Consider the following 21,263-nt stretch of genomic DNA (forward strand, 5'->3'; position numbering starts at 1 on the left):
AAAGAAAAATGTTGCTACACATTTTTTTTATTACTTGTAATTAATAAGATCTGGGTTTTTTTTGTTTGTTTGTTTGTTTTTTTTTTTAATCCCAATTCTAATTGAATGGGTATTTCAATTCAATTTTTTGTTTTTGGAGGGAGGGAGAAATTAGAAAGCAGATGCTGAAAAGATGTTTTGTCTGATATGTTTGAAGTCTATATCACCCAACACTTTATCTTAGATTATGTGTGAACTTCTTAAACGTGTAATGAAAATGTTCTACCTGAAGGCTTTGTTTTGTCTTTCAAATACCTTATATAAAAGTAATTCCTCAATTACTCTTCTGAATAAATAATTGTAACCTTAGTTTATTTTACATAGTTGTATAGGAAATATAGCAAACATACAGTAGTTTTTATTTTGGTGTTGGAGAGCTACATTTATTTTCTGGCTTTGTTGTGCTGATTAAAGAAGGTGTTTTTCATCTGTTTCATCAGAAATTCGTAGTCCATCCTCAGCCTCGCTGGGTGACTGCAGAAGACATAGAATTGTGGCATCACAGCAGATTGGAAGTTGAGCAAGTTGAGGGTAAAAATTTTTAATATAATTATTCCCAGTTTAAATAAAATGTTCTATTTCCATGTTCTCCTTCAGAAAACTAAAGCAATAAGGCTCCAGAAATGTGCAAATGCTAAATTATATGCATTATTCTGGTATATAGAGGAAGGCAATTTCAGTGCTGGTAAAGGGAGAGAAAAACATAAACGCAGTAGCTCTTTATAGTCCACTATGAGACCAAAAAGCACTCTATTAAAATGATTCTTGCAGATTGTTTTTAAATCAGAACAGATTAAAATAAATGAGACTGAAAGCTTACATGCAAATCATCAATGTTGTGTACAGGTATTTGTGTGATCATTAATTTGAGACCTGTAATGATATGCTGAACTAGTGAGTGTGAAAGTGTTGACACCTCTACACTTAGCTGCTTCTGTATGAAAGGTAGTGTGTTTCTGTATAACCTGAATTTATATGGCATTTTTCTAAGGTTGTTTAATACAGCCTTGAAGAAGGTGTTGCTTTCAGGGGAGAGGGGAGAGATGGGAAGAAAAGTAGTTCTTAATAATAGCATTCTTGATAATGTCTTTATTTTAATTCCTTTAGACTATGTCTGAATGTATCCAGCTCTCATTTGCTGTTTGTAGAATTGGCATTTACACGGTAAGGCAATGTTCTAACTAAGTATTTTTTGTTAGTGTTAATGCCATTTGAGTGAAAAGAAGTTACTTAAGTTTTTTAAGATTGGATTGAAGTAATGCAGATAGCAGCAGGGATTTGTCATGCTAGTTTGCATAAACAAACTACAGTAGATTTTTGTCCTTTCAAAGATTTACTAAAACCAGAAGAGAAGTATCCTTCACTCTAGTTAAAAAAAGGTAAAGAAAAATTCAGCCAGCCTCTTGAGGTGTAAGAAAATTTAGAATTCATGGGCATCAGTTGCTGAAAATTCTTGCATAATGTAATTGCTGGAGGGTTTATATACATTTGCCATTAAATATCTGTGTTTGAGTAATGTCACATATTAAAACATGTTAGCTAAATGCACATATTTTAAATTTTGTCTGGGGAGCCTTAACATTTTAGAAATGCTTTTAAGTTAAAATTAGCAAACCTTATATAAAAGAAATAAGAAGTTTACTTCAGTTATGTGTCCCAAATATATTAGCATTTTTTTTCTGCTCACAATTGTTCTACTTAATAATGAGAATAGCTAGATGAATGGGGTTTTGTAGAAATTAAATTTAATTAATACTTTACAATAATGTACTGGAAACAGAGCTTACACAGTGCGTAAGACTTGATTGCTCAAATCATGCTTCATAACCTGGAGCTTTTGGAGTGGGAATGCTGCTCCTGATGTTAACACTTTTCAGGAGGAAGTCTGGAATGTACCACTTCATACAGTCAAAAGTATAGGTGAGTTTTGAACAACAGTGATGTGTGCTATGTGCCATCAGTAGGTCTTACATGAGGACAGAATCTCAAAGCTTAACATTTGCTTTTGTTCACAGAATTTGGTTCCAGGTAGTATTTAATATCTGCTTGGGGTTTTTTTCCCATTATATTTGTCTGCTTTAAATGGTAGAAAAAGAGGAGTCAAAGGCACATTTCCTTATGGTATTTAAATTTCTTAGGAAGACTTCCTGTATAAAAATTACTTTCTGTCTAAAAATTACTGTGTGATAAGAATCGCACAGTAAGATCCCTGTCTTAAGGATCAGGGAGGGTTACAGTCTGAGGTTTCAATGGTTGCAAGGTACTCAAATGGTCTGCTAGCTCTTTAGAGGCTAGAGTAAGCTGCTCAAATTCATTTGAGAGAATGTCCAAGTATAAATATATGTGTATTTCAGACCTGGGTAGGAGAAGGTAAAATGTAGTACATCTCTGACAGTAATCAGTTCTGTTTTAGTTTAAAATAGGTCAAGTGTTAATCTGTATGCTAGAGTGCTCTGCTAAGTTGTGGTAGCTGCAGTTATAGTGATAGCTGAGTAACTGGTATCTCTGACATTTTGGGCAGCAAAATATTTAATTTTATCAAATGTTTAAAATTGAAAAATAAAGCCAGCTTGTGTCATTTATTAAAATGCTGAAAGAAATTTATTTCAATGACTGCTGGTACTTAAGGGAGGATAGTGAGGAGGATGATGACTAGGCTTCAGAGCATCTGGAGATGCAGTGTTATGGCCACAGTGTATCAGGCAGAGCATGCCATGTAAAGTGCATTTGAAGGCTAAAATAGTTCCTTTAGGAAAATGCTGGCTGCAGAGAGTACTTGCTTACATAAAATGCCTGTCATTGCAAAGGTGAGTTTCTGACTGTCGTTGCAAAGGTGAGATGATCTGACTGAAGAGTAGGTTTGTACAGTTGTGGTGTAATAGTAAACAGAGAGGCCTGCTGACATGAGAGCTGTGCAGAAACATAGTATGATAGCTTCTGCCTGTGCATCATACCCTGATTGTGCTTGTAACTGTCACTGGATTTGTTGCTCAGGTGTGTCAGAAGTCTGGCAGCTGTCAGGTATTGAGTGCTCCATGTCAAGAATGTCAAGAAGCAAACCTCCACAAAACTCCAGTTTGTATTTCCCTTCTAACTAATTCTTTGGGTTTTGTGCTTTCTGCTGTGTGCTATTTTGCAGATTCAGTTGATTTTGTTTGCTAGCTGATTGATTTTTATCCAAATCTAAGCAGTCTCTCAGATGGTAGTCCTTAGCAGCACCATGTGTTCAGCTTGTACTGAGGTACTTGGATACTTCCTGTTCTGCATGTCCTCATGGTACAATGCTGCAAGTAAGGCTCTTAGTCCTTTGGACTACAGATATCTCAACTGTTAGTCTGTTATCAAGCTGCTTATCAGTAGCACTCTAAAGCACTCATTAAATCAACTGTACTACACCATTAAATAGGCTTCCTGTTTTTATGGAATGTACAGATTATGAGATGGGGGAAGAGTTTATATGGTGATCTATGGCAAAACAACCTGTGCTGCCTTCAGCAAGGAGAAAACCTGTATCTTTGCAAGAATACAGGAGGAGATGTAATGCCTATTTCAGGTGAATTAAGTAGATGAGATTATTTTTAAAGTGTATACCCTTTAAGGGAGAAAGAGAAAAGCAGAGGTGGTTATTATGAAAACTATATAGATATTTGTAGGGGTCTGAATTTGATAGATGTTTCTGTTTAGTTTTTCTTGGTTTCAAAAATATTTGTCTATTATTTATCTATAAATTTAAAAATATTTATCTATTATCAATAGATAAATTTGTTTCAAAGCAACACAAAGATAACAAAAAGCTCACTGTAGCTCTTTCTGCTTTCAAATGTTTGGTATGGCAAAAGTAATGCACTGTGGCAGCATTGCATTAATGCTGGCATCTTCCTGAAAATCATGAATAACCAATATCTTAGTTTTAGAAGCCTCTTAGTTTGAATTTGAATGCAATGAGAAGTGGGAATAAATTTTGCATTTTTACAGCTTTGCTTGCTATAGTTTGTATATGGTCAGTATAGTAAACAATACAAATATGCTTTTAGTTTTCTGATTTACTTTGGACTTACTTACATTTGTCTTTGTTTATAATGATAAATTCATGTCTTGAAATGGTTTGGCTGGAATCAGCTGTTGTACTAAGGAATTTGTCTGATGTTAGAACAAAACAGAAATAGCATTTACTTATGAAGTGGTGGAGAGGAAGCTCTTAAAAGAAGAGAAATCAATTAAGCCAACAACTAAAGGCAGCCATGAAATAGGAGGTAATCATGGGAACATGCCTGGGAGTTTTCTGGAGCCGGCTTCTGACTTAGAGTGTGGAAAGCTTCCTATGATTCTCTTCCCCTCCCTGACATGGTTTCCCATTGGAAAATACTAAGTTAAAGTAATAACAGTGTTCATATAGCATATCCTGTCTACTCCTCCCTTTCCCATGTCATGTCCTTGACATGAGCAGCAAAACAAAAGCACTAAAGTGCAGCAGGAAAAAGTCCTTTTTTGTGCTACCCTTGGGGAAATGTAGATAATTCCATTCACAGTCAATGCTGATATTCTGTCGACAGTCTGTTGGAAAGGAAGGGTCTAAATGTTTTTAACTTCCAGCCTTAAGTGAAAGGTTCTTGCTGTCACTCCAGTCCTGGCAGTGACTTTTATTGGTGGGACTGTGCCTGCTTTGTTGTTGCAAGCCTGTAGTCAAGCTGCCTGAGCCATGCTAGTTGTGATTTGTGTTGCTACCAACCTAAACAGGTGAAAGCAGGGCAGACTGTCCTGATGTGTGCGTCACTCTGTGTGTATGAATGTTAGATATATTAAGGGTTTTGTACTATGAGCTGAGACTTTCTTTTCTACTTTTCCTGAAATAAAGAACAGTTGTAACATTTTTTCAAATGAGGAAAGTAAAGTCAGGTGAAAGGGGAGAGCATCAAGAGTGGGCCAGGAGTGTGGATCAGAATACAATTCTTTTCCCCTTTTTCTCTACAGAGTTTATTGGTTAAAGTGAACTGTGCTGACATTGCTGAAAGTCTGTCCTTGTGGTCAGAGCTCATGTTACCTGCCGAAAGAGCTCAGCAGCTTGGTGCAGCCAAAGCTGCTGGGACAGCATTGCTTCCCTGGGCTACTCAGTGACATACACTGCATTTCCAGGTCTTTGAGAACCTCTGACAATTAGTAATAGATTTCACTGGAAAAGGTATGGTTTGCCAAATTAGCCTGTTAATTTTTGTCAGAATCTCCATTGGGCAAACTTGCAAGTTGGAATAGAGCTTTGTCCTGGCTAGGGACTTCATGAATACAGGTTTTGTTACATCTGATTTGTCTCTACTGTCCATGGCTCTTCCCTGCTCTAGAGAACAGCAGTGTTGTTCCACAGGCCATTAGCTTTAGGGAGGACAAAAGGAAAAGCCCAGATCATCATTACAAAAGGCTCAAATATTTTCTATTCCAACAGAATGTTGTTCAGTTTGCATTTATCAAAGCTGTGGTGTTAGTTATCCTGTACATAAGCGCTGTTTTGCTTCTTCCCTTTCGAAGTCAGGATTCCTAATACTCATTCTTGCTGCCTGTCCAGAAAACAGTTGTGTAATTTGTTGTCAAAATTTTGTATTTGCCTTCATGGTGCTCCACATGGAAAATAAACTACTCTTGTTAGGCTCAGGGGGGTGATGGTATGAACATGGAATTTTTCTGATGGTCTCTGCTGAGCATCCTTTTTTTGGTGTAGTTTTCAAAGTAGCCTCTTTAATTACAAAAGGAAAAAATAATTTAATATAGTAGTTTTAGAGATAATTTGTAAGTACATTGCAAAGTAAAAATATTCAAAATTCAGACAGTTTCCTATGAAAAAATGATCTGTTTGAAAACAGAGGTGCCCTCAGATTGTGGACTTTGAAAGACAGCAGGGGATTCAACTAATGTTGAATTAGTGGCAAATTGAATATCTATTAGTTCACTGTATCATTTGAATTATTGAGCAGGTGAAAAAACTACAAGTCACTTTTCAGTGAAAGTGAATTTTTTCTTTCGCATTCTGTAATCCTGTGGTTGGGACCATGCATAACAATGAGATGTGCAGAAGAGCAAATTGATTTACAAGGATTCCTGACTGGGCAATTCTAAGTTGTGATGAAAAGCAAGCTCCCTGTGATTAGGATCAAAGTTGCATGTCCTGCTTCTATGCGCATGCAGTCATATCCTCTACTTTGTACAGCTGGATAAGTAAGAATCTAATAGGTGATCTGGAAGTGGAAATAGGGAAGAACAGTAATATGTATCACTCATAATGTTTTGCATGTAGCTGCAGGATTTTTTTATTGTTCTGGTTTTTTATTAGTCATAATCTTGCCAAAAACTGTGTTGCTTTTGTGTGTGAGTTGTAGAGTATTTGTTGTTAGTCTGTATTTGCCTTTAGTAGGAATTGGACAACCGCAGACCACTAGAAATTAAGCTTGCAGAATAATTGCATCTTTCACAAGACTCCATATTACAGCAGAAGTGTGAAAAGTTTGTTCTGCAGCTCCTAAACTTTTGTTCTGTGAGCTTGAAAATTGTCTGTTAGTCTTAGAGTGAGAGAAGATTGCTTTTTCCTGTGAACATGCATGCACTGTATCCTGAGGCCATCAATAATAAGTTACTATTATGATTGCTACTGTAAATAGTTCAGCTGTTTTCTGAAGACATCCTGTGTTTGCTCAAGAATAGGTATCTGTTAAGGGAAGAAGTCATACAAGTGGACAGTAGACTAAAAAAGAAAAGGAAATGCATCAAATGCCACAAAAATGAATCTGTTAATGAGTTAGTTTTTCTTTTTGGTAGAAAGACACTTTTAATTCTTACCATCACTATACGTATATCCATAGTGTTTTTAATTTTTCTTCTCTCCCTAAAGTTGAAGATGTTTGCCTAGGTGTTGAACTTAATTTTCAAAGTTGTTTGCTGAATATCTGTTGCTACAGCTTCTTTATAATTATAGTCTTCTGACTTGAAAGTTGTTTAAGATTGTATTCATTTGTAATTAAATCCATAAATGATTTTGGAAAGGCTGTTCTACAGCATCTTTTAGAGCCTTTTAAAGTAAATAGTGCTTTTAGATTTGTCTTCTATTACAGTATTTGTGTTTTGATAAATTTGATTATATTGCATACAAATCATAAAGCTAGTTATATTTTATCATATGAAAACTTTTGAGTGCCATTTCATTTTATGGCAAGGATTTATATAGTACAAAACTATATTGAATTTTTACTGTGTTTATATTGCTGGGTATTATGTTGTTTAAGAGTAGAAAGCAACAATGTTTAATAGATGTCATAAATGTCATTATGATTCCACTCCTATGACTATATGTACCTTAATTTCAAAAGGAAGCTCTTAAGTATGTGTTACTAGATCTCAAATGCCATTTTGGGCAATAGACCTTTAGGAAATGGTAAAAATGTAAGAAGTGGTATAAGAATATCTTTTGTCAGGGAAAGCAAAGCTCCATACAGTTATGACATAGAGTGTTGTAACCAAGATTTTAAAATTCTGTTTCTGGTATTGTCACAATTTTCTGTGTCAACGCAGGCAAAAATCTAGTACCTCTGTTTGCAGCCGTGTTTGTCCCAGGTCTTCCCAAACTTACAACTTGATTTTTTTTAAGCTTTATTTAATGCTACCAGTGAATGTTCTAGATCTACCTTGTTTCTGGTGTCTTCAAAACCTCACTGACACAAATTATTTGTCATGCAATTATTTTATCATGGAATGTCCTGTGTTGGAAGGGACCTGCAAGGAACAGTGAGTCAAACTTCTGTTGCTGCACAGGACAACCCAAAAAATTCCAGCATGTGCATTTTCAAAATCCTTTTTGACTCATTTACTGGGACCTTTACATATGTCAGAAAAATAATACTGGTGGATCTTCAGATACAATCTTGCAGATCTTCTCATCTGAAAGAGGGTTTTTAAAAATTAGAGTAAGGAAAGCAGCAGCAGCCAATGGCATGAAATGTCCTACTTTCTCCTCCTCCACATCAAAGTGTAATTTAAGAGAGGGACACACAAGTCTGCTGTATGTTTCCTGGGCTTCCAGCTGGATGCTAATGACAGAACTGAGAGTAGCTGCTCAGTAGCATTTTCAAAACTTCATTTTAGCCTTGGGCACGTGCTGGCACCATGTTGAACAGATCCGTAATCTTCCCGTGGTTTCTTTTTCAAAACAACATGTTTCTTCTTTTTCAAAGACAACCTGTTTCTATGCTGCAGCTGGGACTTTTACAAGGGCATGTAGTGCCCTTGTAAAGGAAAAGGGGGAATGGCTTTAAACTGAAAGAGGTCAAATTTAGGTTAGATATTAGGGAGAAATTATTTACTGTGAAGATGGTGAGATGCTGGTACAAGTTGCTATGAGAAGCTGTGGAAGCTCCATCCCTGGAAGTATTCAAGGATAGGTTGGATGAGGCTTTAAGCAACATGGTTTAGTGAAACATGTCCTCAACATTAATAAATGTTGCATCTCAGGCAAAAATTCACAGCCCATCTTTTTTCACATACCTTTGTATCAAATTCCATTGATCATGGAGTTTTTTAATGATTCTTTACACTGAAATGTAGCCAGACAACATACACTTCACCCTAATGGAAGATTATTATTTGTTCCTCAATTCTAAAAGTGCACACACTTCCAAAACACGTGAGCTTTTGTTTCTTAACCAGGCCCATGTTGTGTTAGTGCTGCCTTGGAGATCTGCTTACTTTTAGTTGTCATCTTGGGTTTTGTGGAAGACATTCCATTGCAATTCTCTAGAATGCATATGTGTAAGTAGTAACCCATCTGTACAGGGTCATACCTAGAGGCCTGACAGAGGTTGCTACTTTGTTCCATACTGACTCAGGTCTCTGCTGTGACAAGCAAGCTACAGGCAGACGGGGATTACCTCAAACACATCAGTGTATTGGGAAATCATGCAAGATCTTGCCACGTGCACTTCTTGTCTGTGTGTGGAAAAAGAGGTGGGATTTGTAGTGATGTTAGATCTTTATAGGTAAAAGATCTGGAAGTGTGGGGGGAAAGTGAAGCAAATGTGTTGACTAAGACTTGACAAAGACTTCTCGTTATTGACATCAGGATTTGTGTTTCAGATACTTTTGCCTCGCTCTTCATAAGAGTTGTGTGTTGTTTTTTTTCTCTGCTTGAATTTATTTGCCTTGGAAGAGAATGAGTCTACTAAGAGAGAGACTTATGAGCAGACTGGGTCATAGTGTGGGATGTTAGGAGGAAGTAACTCTCTAGTTTCAGTGGTTCTAAAATGCTTTTCATCATGCCATCTCACTTGACTTTGAACAAGAAGATGACTCTGAAAAGGATCAGATGGGGATATACACACCTTTTCATGCCAGATTAAAAAGCAATGGCCACGGTAGGTGAGAATCCCAAATACTGGACCTTAGCCTTGCAGAAAAGAATAATATAGGGTCATAAAAGAGTTTTAAATCCAAATAACCCTTAACTAAAAAAGTCAAAATGTATATTTAAAAAGAAAAAGAAGAAAACTAACCAACCAAAAACATAACCCAAAACAACTAGAAAACCCAAAAACCAACTACTGTGGAGTAAGCTAAGCTGTACTGAGGCTCTAGTACTATTGGATAATATGCAAGAAAACCACAGAAAAAGAAACTGTTCTTTTAGGTGTGTTTTGTGCTGAGCCTGTAATTAATTAATCTTTTACAAGCAGTAACTTATCAACCACAATTTAGTGGTTGATAAATCAGCTCTAAATGGCAAATATGAATAAAGCTCTAAGTGCAAAATCTGAATGTATTTGGAATGCCTGTGGAACTCTACCTCAAGAGGTTTTTATTATTCCATATGCTTATACTCTTAAATCTCCCAGATAGTGGCTCAACTTTCCAATGAGACATAAGCTATTTTGTTTTTCAGCAGGCTAAATTGAGGTGTAAAACCTCAGTGGCATTACTGATACTCCTCAGCAAGTTGTATGCAAGATCTTGTGGTTCCGAATCACAGTGCATGCCTTGGATGATTGGTGTCTGGGCATTTGAATATCTATATAAGCCTTCTACTCTTTTTATCATTGAAATTCGAATATAATTAGAAAGAATCTGTTGTGATGGCAAATTTGTTTGCAAATTCTTGCATGGGATTCAAAAAAGGGGTTTTGTGGCTTCCTTTGTGGGAGTTAAGTATTTTCTCTTTTAAAATTGTGTAGTGTGGGAAGCTCTTTCCTGAGGAAGGAAGATGTTAGTAATCTGCTCAAATTCTTGAGTAATTTTGTAAAGAATGCCACTTCATTTCATGTTGTCAGTTCTCTGTTCTCCTCTGACTTCTTTCAAGCTTTCTTTACAAGGCTGTTTTATAACATGTGTGCACCAGGTAAGCTGGAATAATTTTTTTCTCCTAGCATGTGATTCAAATGAAGTAACCATTTTTTCCCCATATGTGTTAACTGTGATATTGTGTGTGACCAGGGTTCAAGGTTTTCTGGTTTTGATTCCCTGTTCCCTTCATTGCTGGAATATTTTTAAGAAAAGCTGCTTGTGTTATATTGCAGCCTGTGTATTGCCTGCTTACTCTATCTACTGCCACAAGCAACTGCCAATTCCTTCTTTTCTTAAGGAAAAGTGGAGGACTGAAGAGAAATTATACAAGTGGTGTATAAATTTTTACTATTATATGTTCAGTATGTTGAACTATTGAACTAAGGACATGGCTGTATCCCTTAGCTCTTAAACTGACTTAAGTAAATTTCTGTTGGTTTTGTCTGTGTTTTGTACTGAAAACAGACTCCTTATTTGAAGAATAAGCTTTGAGTCTTGGTGGGATTTCCCAAGATGAATTTGGGGTATCAAAAAAAGTCTTTCTTTAAAGGTCTTTTTTAATAGCTCTTTTGGGTTTGACAAGGTTGAAATACATTTTGGAAGAAAGGCTTAAAAAAGTGCTTTATAGACAAATGACTTAAAAGTTTATGTGTTACTGACACAAGACTTCATGGAACAGATTGGTGAAGTATAAGAAGCCTCAGAAACAGGGAGTCTCCCTTAATGCACAAATGTTTCTGTTTTTCATGTTCACATGATGACATCATAACAAATAGAGCTGAAAGGAGCAAGAGTCATCTAATTAATTCCTGGCTCAGAAGCAGGATGAACTATGACCAAACCAGCTCTGACCAGACTGCTTTTCTAAAGAAACCACATCGGGTTCAATAATCTCTTCTGACAAACTCTTCCTGCGCTCAATGGGCCCTACTTTCTACACACTGTTTTTCTAAGATCTAGTCTGAATTTCCTGTTAATCTTTCTTGCTTCACTTTAAACTTTTTAGCTCAAGGTTACATGGGGCTTAGAGCAACCTGGTCTAGTGGAAGCTGGCCTTGCCCTTGGAAGGGAGATTGGAACTAGATTATCTTAATGGTCCCTTCCGACCCAAACCGTTCTGTTATTCTTTGTCTTACAGACAGCAAAAAGGTGCACTCTTTGTTGGATTAAAAACTGCCTGGATGGCTGGGCCCAGAGAGTGGTGGTGAGTGGAGCTCCATCCAGCTGCTGGCCGGTCATGAGTGGGGTTCCCCAGGGCTCAATACTGGGAAAGCTTCTGTTTGACATCTTTATCGATGATCTGAATGAGGAGATCAAGTGCACCCTCACTCACTTTGCAGATGACACCAAGTGGGAGTATTGATCTGGTGGAGGGCAGGAAGGCTCTGCAGAGGATCTGGACAGGCTGCATCGATGGGCTGAGACCAGTGCTATGAGGTTCAACAAGGCCAAATGCCAGGCCCTTGGGTCACAACAGCCCCAGGCAGTGCCACAGGCTGGGGCAGAGTGGCTGGAAAGGACTTGGGGGTGCTGGTGACAGCAGCTGAACATGAGCCAGGGTGTGCCCAGGTGGCCAAGAAGGCCAATGCCATCCTGGCCTGGATCAGCAATGGTGTGGCAGCAGGACCAGGGCAGGGATTGTCCCCCTGTGCTGGGCACTGGTGAGGCCACACCTCGAGTGCTGTGTCCAGCTCTGACCCTCACTGCAGGAAAGACACTGAGGAGCTGGAGTGAGCCCAGAGAAGGGCAATGGAGCTGGGGAAGGGTCTGGAGCACAAGTCCTGTGAGGAAGAGCTGAGGGAGATGGGGGTGTTTATCCTGGAGAAAAGGAGGCTCAGGGATGACCTTATCGCTCTCTGCAACTGCCTGAAAGGAGGCTGTGGCTGGGGACAGTCAGCCTCTTCTCTGCTGACAATGTGATAAGAAATGACCTTAAGCTATGCCAAGTGAAATTTAGAGTGGATGTTAGGAAAATGCGTTCCGTTTCTTTTTTACTTAATTTTTTTTGGTATTTTTACTTAATATCCACTAATACCTTCCATCAAAATTCCGCCATGGAAAAGGGTGGTCAAGCTTTGGAACAGGCTTCCCAGGCAAGTGGCTGATTCACCAACCCTTGGGGTATTTAAAAGCTTTATAGATGTCGCAGTAAGCGATTTGTTTTAGTGGTGGACTTGGCCATGCTGGGTTAATGCTTGGACTTAAAGATCATAAAATGGTTCTAAGAGTCTTTCCTATGTATAATAGTAAACTTTGAACTAAAAAACAAATTTCAAAATACATCCATCATTGGGTGGTATTTGGTTTACAAGGAGTATGACTTGCTGTGTAACTAGATTTCAGTCCTTAGTTACCTGCATTTCACAGAACTGTAAAAAAGTTTGTGTTGGTGTCATTGAAACTGCAGGGAAGACAAAAACTCTCCAATGTTTTTAGCGTTACAGAATTAAAGCATTACTTTATTCTAGCCAGGATGTTGTTCTGGCCAGGATGTGCAACAATTCCATCTCCACATTGTCTGTGTTGTGCAGAGAAAATTGTCCAATCACACATAATTTTTACAAGAAATTAATTGGATCATTGTTCATTGGTCCCAAGTTACACAGTTCTTTGTATTTGGTTTCCAATTGGTTATTGATCTCTTCGCCTTTGATGGTTCTCATTCTTTGTTTTCTTACCTATCTTTTCCTAGACCAGCCATGCCAGGGGTGATTTTGGAGATGATGTTTGTTAATGGTCCTTATCTCTTATGTATCTTCTGTGTTACTCCAAATCTGCTGAGGTGTTAAGGTCATCAAGCCTTGAGTGATGAAACAGTCCTTTGAAAGGAAACTTAAAGCCCTCTACCCCAGGCAAAGGTGAACAAAACCCCTGACTAAAATGATATAAAAATTTTAAACTTTTATAATTTTCAACAAGATGGGGAAGGAATGTTAAAGATCATCCAGTTCCAACCACCCTTCCATGGGCAGGGACACCTTCCAGTATCCCAGACTACTGAGGGCGCCTTCCAACCTGGCCTTGAACACTGCCAGGGATGGGGCATCTACAGTTTCTCTGGGGAACCTGTGCCAGTGCTTAACCACCCTCACAGTAAAGAATTTCTTCCTAGTATCTAACTAAACTTCTTGTCTTTCAGTTTAAAGCCATTGCCCCTGATCACTCTCCCTCTTATTTATGTATTTATTTTATTAATTTAATTTTTATTCATTTAGTTATTTTTGATTTAGTATTCAGTTTTATTATTGTTTTATTATTACAGACCAAGTAACTCCAGTGAAGGTGTTTACTATGGTCTTTTGCAGGGAGAACTCATTCTATTTGTGATTTAACATTCAGAAAGTTGCTAAAAGTTGGAAATGTGTCTATAGGGCTAAGCCAATATATGTGGTTTTTATGAACTGTAGTGTTCTCTTTTTTTTCTTTCTTTCTTTTTTACTGCTAAATGTATGAACAAATGGTAAATTTATTTCACATTCTGGTTGCATGTCACCAAAGGCCAACGATTGGCTGTCAGTGCAAGGACTCTCTTCAACTTTATCTTCAGACAGTTCTTGCTACTTTTTGTAACTTAATGTTTCAGTAACAAAACATTAGATTACAAAATTATCAGTTTTTGAGGTTTTCTCCCAATTTGTGCTTTAATTATATGCTCCTACTTACTTGAATTAAAAGGTTAAAAATCCATTAGAAAGGTTGTAATTTTTTATGGAGGAGAGTTTCTTGATTACCCACACCAGTTTCGGACTGCCCTTGTGAGCTGAAGAGGCAAATAGCAGTCCTTACCAAGTAATGAAGTAATGTGATTTTTTTTTTTTCAGTTCTATCACTATCAAAATGGCACAGTTGAACTATGTCAGAACTGGTTCAGTATATTTACAAGAAGAGATACTGTGCAGCTGGTTTTAGACCAGCTTATATCTTTGAAATACCCTTACACATTTCCTGATCAGCAGGTCCTAGCTGTCTTATGAGGTGAAATTAATGTTAAACTTCTCCATTTTGTACAAAACCTAATGTGAGTTCCCCTGTTTAAAACTGAGGTGGAATGAAGTTCAAGAACAAGGAGAAGAAGCTGTTTAGGGAGAAGTAATTTTTCTTTTAAATTACATGGTGGAAGTGTGGAATAAGTCCTCAAATGGAGTAAAAGCAAACTCAGAAAAATGAAAACCACAGGAATGAAAACTAATTTTTAAACAATACATTTCTTTGGCGTATTTTCAAGCAACATTTGTAAGCAATTTGGTTTTGGGCTAGTTCCTATTGTGTAAAATTAAAACAGAAGTAGTTTGTATTGTTAGATATTATTGTAATACTGATTTTTGCATGGCATATTTATTTAAAATTAAGCCCAAGTATACAAGTCAGCTTGTTTTCAATGATGTGACTGGAGACAATTATCTAATAATTTGAGCAGATGGCTATATACAATTTCTGTCCTAGAAGTACCTTTGCAATTGTGAAAGAAAACATTATATTTGTAGAACTCAGCATCACATGTAGTTTTTTTCAAAAAAACTTGAAAACAGAATGCTTTCATAATGGTGGTTAATAGTATGAAATATATTTTACAGTGATTGTGACAGTAAGATGATTTAAAGAAACACTCTCTGTATATGGAGGACTTCACCCATAATTCAATATTTTTGAGGGTTGATTTGGCTTGCTGTGTTTTTGTGGAACTTGTTGGGTTTTTCTCCTCCCCCATGCCCCAGCTTCTCTTGGTCTTCTTTTACAGAAATACAGTATATAACTTGAACTTCAAATTGTATTTTTGTGCTGAAATATAGAATTATTCTAGTAGATGATGTTCTATTTCATGCCAACAATAGTAATAAGACAAAGTAAAAACAGTTATGTATGGGTCCAGAGGTGTTTTGTGCTAGCTTGTGTCAGATGAGTGTAAGTATCTAAAGTACATTTTGTCTTGTAGAAAAAATCTGAAGATAAGGAGTGCCTGAATGTAAGCTGTAACCTTTTCAGGTAACCTTTCTCTTTAAGTAGGCAAGTGTCCAAGTACAGTCAGGCCTCAATTACATTTCAGTGCAGTGCTGCTATAATTAAGCCAGGAAAGGGTCCTTAGGCAGTGCCCAATTGTGCCTTTTTCAAGGGTTATGAGTCTTGGGAATGTGCAGAAGGGTGTAGAAAAACAGCTATACAGTAGCTTCTCTGGCAAAACTTGTGTTTGTTTCAGTCAAACATTTAGATCGAGCTACATAGACCTATAAACAATAATTTGAGTATTTTTTTCTATAGTTCAATATCCCCTTTATATTTCTTTGCTTAAAACTTAAAACCAACTGCTTTATGAGGAAATGATAAGGCTAACTTTATTTTTGTTGGGGAAATCCAGGTTGAAAGTTCTAAGTTGCCAGAGAGTGTGAATTGGAGGATATAAATACAGGGAACCTCCCTATTTTAGCAGAAGCCTTTTTAAAGCTTTACACAAAGGGATCTATGGAACATGAACTAAACTTTTTTTCTAAATGGATAAACAGGATGTAGATATAAGTAATAATTCAATACAAACTTATTTTGGTGGAGCTTTCTCACACACAGCTTCTTGTATATTGAGAAATGCAATTTCCTTTCAGAAACAGGTTTTTCACTAGTTTCCGGATGGTGCTTAAGAAGAATTAATACAACTAAAAAAGTATTTAAAACCTCTTTTTCCAAGGGGTTGTAATTTCTTTTTGCTAACAGTATTTTTTTTCTTAATCAAAAATCATTCTGAATTTTCTCAAATCTTTGCAAAATGCACATAGTTGAGCAAGAAAGTGATCAGGTACTGGAGTAGAGACTTCTCATACCTACCTTGTTAATAAAACAAATGTTAAGATTCTGTCTTTTTAGAGCACTCCTATTCTTGAATACAAGGTTAATACTAGTTTAATGAAACTTTACTCAAAAATTGCATTCTGATTTATTGTAGTAATAATCACTCTATCAATTTAAGCCCACGTATTTTTGTTTTGTTTAAATGCGCCTGCTCAGTATTTTATCTGTAGTTTATTCCATACAGTCAAATCACTGTTGCTGACATACACTTTCTACATAGCAACAGTGAGAGCCTTTGTGAAGTTACCACAGACAGAGAGTTAACAGAGAGGCAGTAGCAGCATGTGAAACCACTTCTAATTCTGGCAGTATGCTTGACTACTTAATCTTCATCTTGAAAATCCTGTCCTACCTTGAGGGCAGATATCATGGTTGATGTAACCTGAAGAAAATAGGAAAATCTTCTATTGGCCATGATAGGGGAGTTGGGAAATACCTTTGTATGAAAGCAGGAAAGAAATGCTTGTCAGTCTTGTTGACATTTTATAACATCTTGTTCGGACAGGCTAGTTTTGAATCACTGGGGTGTCTTCAGGTTTAAAACAGTGGGAGTGAATTAAGGTACAGTTGGAGTTGGTTGCTTGGTTTTTTTGGCAGCATAGTTTGTATTAAGTTGCTTCTTGCTTTGAGTGGTGTTGCCACACAACAGACTTTGTATATTTTTATTCCTTTGTATTCTCCTATATTATCTTATTCTATAAAGTTAACTAGCTAAAATGTTTATTTTTCCTCCAATTTGTCTTTCATAATTAAATTTGAGATAATTCTCAGAGCAATACTACTACTAGCTAATCTTATAAATTTGCTAATTTCTTATATAATTTCTTTCAAGATGGACCATATTATCTCAGCAGAAGTGGTTTCTCCTTTTAGTCGGGTCTAGTTTATAATACCTGATTCTTTCTTATGAGTATCTAAATTGTTGAGGGGAGCCAGGATCACCTTCTCTATCAGTGCTGGTAAGGGCTTTGTGCATTGCCTTCTACATTTGCCTTATCTTGTGTTATGGATTTATATGCTTGTTTTTTGCATTTCAATGGCCCAACTTCTGCTTCACTCAATCACCTGCTTTGATGAAATAATATGTTAGCTGTCTACTTCTTGAACTATGTTTGAATGGAAGGTCACTTGCGACACTTAAGCTAATCTGTTTTGTCTGTGGATCAAAATCATTCTCTATTATTGCTCCTCTGTTTTGTATAGACAGAAGATTTTGGGGAGGATTCTGAGACCCAAGAGGTGTATGCATGCAATGTGCACTCATCCTTTCTTTGCCTCTTCCATGGTGGTTTTTTCTAATTGTTACAAATGGAATGCTTACTGCCTCAAGTGCTTGGTCTGCAAGATGTCTGTAAAGTTTCTTTGTTTTCTTTCTGTTCTAACCTTCCTCCTTTTCTTTATAATTATTTTATTTCATTATTTTATTTTATTTTATTTTATTTTATTTTATTTTATTTTATTTTATTTTATTTTATTTTATTTATTTTATTTTATTGTTTTTAAATGATCCTCCTTTTAAGCCAGTTCTTTATCTGAGCCCTGACTTAGGCGGTGTCTTCTGTAAGCTACTGACTGCTAAAAGTTCTCTGTGACTCTTTAGTTATTGTCTGTTATTTGATTTATTTCCTAAAACATTTTCTGACTGAAAAGTTATTCCTCAAAGAATTTTTTTGTTGTTGGCAGGCACAAAACATTGGTAATTTATCTTTTTTCTTTTCTGGTGAAGTGCTAGTTTTCTGACTTTGGAATTTCTTTTTTGTAATCTTTAATCTGCTATGAAGAATTGATAGATGACTTGAAGCTCAAAATATGTCCAGGGATTAGGAGAACAGAGCAAAGTAAATCTTCAAGATTGAGATTGTTCATCTCCTTATATGAGTAACTCTTTATATGAATAAATCTTTGTTTGGATACCTGCGCTTGTGGAAGACAGAAATTAGTGACTCAACAGTGATCATATCTAGTCCTGTGTTCCCACTGAAAGTAGGAAGATTCAGCACAGTGCTGAATCTTGAGTTTATCAAAAGTGGGTTTTACTTTCTATGTAGTTTACGCTGAATACCTCTCATGCCTCTCTGAAGCTGCTGTGAGTTCTTACTCCCAGCTTTTTGAATACACACTGCTGATTGGTTTTCTTCAGTCTACAGTAAAAACTTCCATAAATTAAGGGCTGTGGTTCTCAAAATCCGGTAATATGTGTTCTCAGAGAATTTTTAAAGGAAACCTGACAATTATTCTATCTCAAAACAAAAACTACCCCACCTACCTTTCCCAAATGAAAAATTAAGAGGGAGATGAGAGGCAGAGAGGAAGATTTGTGTTTCAGCCTTTTATGTGTAATTTGTGGAATTTGGGGAAGATGCATATTCTTGTGCTGAGCAATTTGTTAGTTTTGTGAAAGCCTTTTCTAAGACATTGAAAGGAATGTGGAGGACAGTGGTATCAGGGTTCCTCATTGCCTGGTCTCTGGTTCACATGACTGAGTTAAATTTGGTTGTTGGATCTGAGATCAATAATATGTTTTTTCTGAAATGAAACTATCTGGCCTGTGTTGCTTCCTTTATTTCCACTATGCTGGGAGGTGGTTTGCCTATGAGCTGGTAATTTTACCTGCTCTGCACCCTGAATGTGGAGCTCAGGTGTTGATAATAGCCTCCTACTGTCAGTTCTTTGGCACATTTGATTAAGGCACCTGGTAGCTAAAGTAATTTAGCACAACTGATGTCTCGGGGTCTGTCTCATAGTAACATTTGAATAAAATTAATGGCATACATTATTTGAAAACTCTGGTTATAGTTTCCATTTTTCAACTAATTGCACTTTTTTTGAAAATTAGTACCAGAAGCAGTGACAATACTTGTTGTGAGCAAATTACTCATGTAGACATGGTCTGTTCTTCTTCCTGAGTCACAGTCATTATTTTGGCTTATGCCTTTGCATTGCTAATTTGACTGTCTCATAACAGATTCTGTAAAATTGCTCTCTGCTTCAGTTGTCTTGCTGCATGACTGGTCATAAGAAACATGTCCTACAGAGCTACTTTTTAAAGCTTGTGTGCTTCTATACCATGTGGGTATTGCCTGAGGGTTTAACAAACTGGGATTGCAAAGCAGTGTTTGCTTATTAAAACTCAGAAGAGTTTATCACTTACAGTATATATAGTTTAATGTAAAATTACTGAGAAAAATCATGCTATGCTTTAGAGAGTGGTTATAACCCATTAAATTACTATCTGGTGATTGCCCCCTCTCTTCCAGGACTGTGGGTTTAGACATTGTGAGACTGGTCCTTCTCTGCCCTTATTTTCAAGTGGACATTCAGCTATTAAGCATGATGTTAGTTTATTTTTTCCTAATGTCTCCAATCCTTTTGCAGAAACTTATGGAGAATTTAAAATAAGCAAATATTCTCCTTAAATTTTACTGGCATTTCTTAAAAAAATCTTGCAGACTAGTCTTCTCCACTCCCCAGCACTGTCTAGCAAGAGTCAATGTTACCAGTGGTTATTCATCTTAACTTTAACTGCTGCTAGTAACTTGTTTCTTCCAGGTCAGGCAATTGAGAAACAGCTGCAGTTCCTGGATATAGATATCAAAGTTCACACCTTGCCCTGAAGTGGCTGAGCTGTGGCCTGCTAAAGGTAGATAGTTGTTCCCTGGTTAATATAAGTGCTTCAGGAGCTACTGTGAATTGTGTAGCTCAAATCTTAATTGGTATTATTGAATCTGTTGACTGGCAGACTCTGGGCATAAAAATTAATATTAAAATACTATTTTATCTTTTGTCAGATGTCAAATGAGTTAGTGCACAGAAATTGAACAGACGGTATCATAAGTTTGTGATACTAATACATTATTTGAAAACGAATTCAGACAGCAAGTGGACTCTTGAGAAATGACATTGAATTGAATGTTATAAAAATACAGTCTGACACAGCCTTGGTGTGTAAACCAATTTAATTGTAAATCAATTAAACTGCACATGAAGAGATTTCCTAGGTACCAGTTCAAAGGGGGAAGATAATGAAACCCAGAAACTGGGTATAGTGCAATTAAAAAGGGACAGATTAGCTGGGTTGCAAAGGGGAGGTCTGTACCCACTTAACAATTGTTTCATATTTTAGTTAATTTGAAAGAAATGAGCATGAATGCATGTTGAATGAAAGAGCTACTGAGAAGGGACAAAGCTATGACAATTAGTGGACTGCTATGACTGGATAAAACTTTGTTTTCTTTGGAAAAGAAGCAAACATGGATGCTAGAAACAGGATAGTGTTGCAGTTTGATAAATAACTGTCGTTCCTTTACCTAAAGCCTTGACAGAGGTCTTTTTTGGTCTCTCTGCTGATAATGTATGGAAATAAAATCTGTTTAAAAAAAAAAAGGACAGTTTTAAAATCCTTCACATTCTGATTTCAGAAGCTACTGCAGAATTTGGGACTCTTATAATAATTGCATTAAAGCAGAAAATTAATTTTTGTAGAGGGTTGTAATTTTTTTGTAGTATGTAGAGGAGCTTGCTGCTGTAAGATCATGTTGGAGTTTAACAGCATTTGGAGGACTAAGTATTTATATGGGTATTTAATTATATTTGCCCTGAATAGCAAACAGTTTTAGAGGTATGAAACCTCAGGTTTTCATGAGGTAATCTGCAAACAATATCTCAGTCTTACACACGCATACTTCAATGCTTTGTTGTACATTTTGCCCTAGCAGCGACTGCTAGACATAGAATCACGGGATCAATTAGGCTGGAAAAGACCTCTGAGATCACAGAGAGCACCTTGTGAACTAGACCATGGCACTAATCTTCCTTAAACAATTCTAGGGATGGTGACTCTGCCATCTCCTTGGGCAGGCTGTTTCAATGCTTGACAACCCTCTTGTGAAGTAACTCTTCCTTATGTCCAACTTGAACTTTCCCTGGTGCAGCTGGAGACTATGCCCTCTTTTCCTGAAAATTTACACTGAAATCTGTTTTACTCTCCTTACTAAAACACAATCTGTAAATGTCTGTTCCTAAAAACAATCAACTTTTATGAAGTTGCAATCTATTTATACTTAGCCCTGTTAGCATTT

At 36.7% G+C, this 21,263-nt stretch overlaps 1 protein-coding gene across 3 annotated transcripts in view; it reads left to right on the plus strand.

Moving 5' to 3' along the window:
* ARL15 (ARF like GTPase 15) overlaps positions 1–21,263 on the plus strand; it is a 222,090-nt gene that overhangs the window by 10,473 nt on the left and 190,354 nt on the right. For 2 of the 3 annotated variants that reach the window (XM_021553870.2, XM_021553871.2), the window contains 2 exons: positions 480–570; positions 1,147–1,203. The exons of the other annotated variant lie outside the window; for it this stretch is intronic. In XM_021553870.2, the coding sequence (XP_021409545.2) occupies positions 1,150–1,203 (54 nt within the window). In that variant the 5' untranslated portion in view covers positions 480–570; positions 1,147–1,149. The remainder of the gene's footprint in view (positions 1–479; positions 571–1,146; positions 1,204–21,263) is intronic. 3 annotated transcript variants of the gene reach the window in all.

The sequence above is a fragment of the Lonchura striata genome, chromosome Z, assembly GCF_046129695.1.
Source record: "Lonchura striata isolate bLonStr1 chromosome Z, bLonStr1.mat, whole genome shotgun sequence".
Taxonomy (NCBI): Eukaryota; Metazoa; Chordata; class Aves; order Passeriformes; family Estrildidae; genus Lonchura; species Lonchura striata.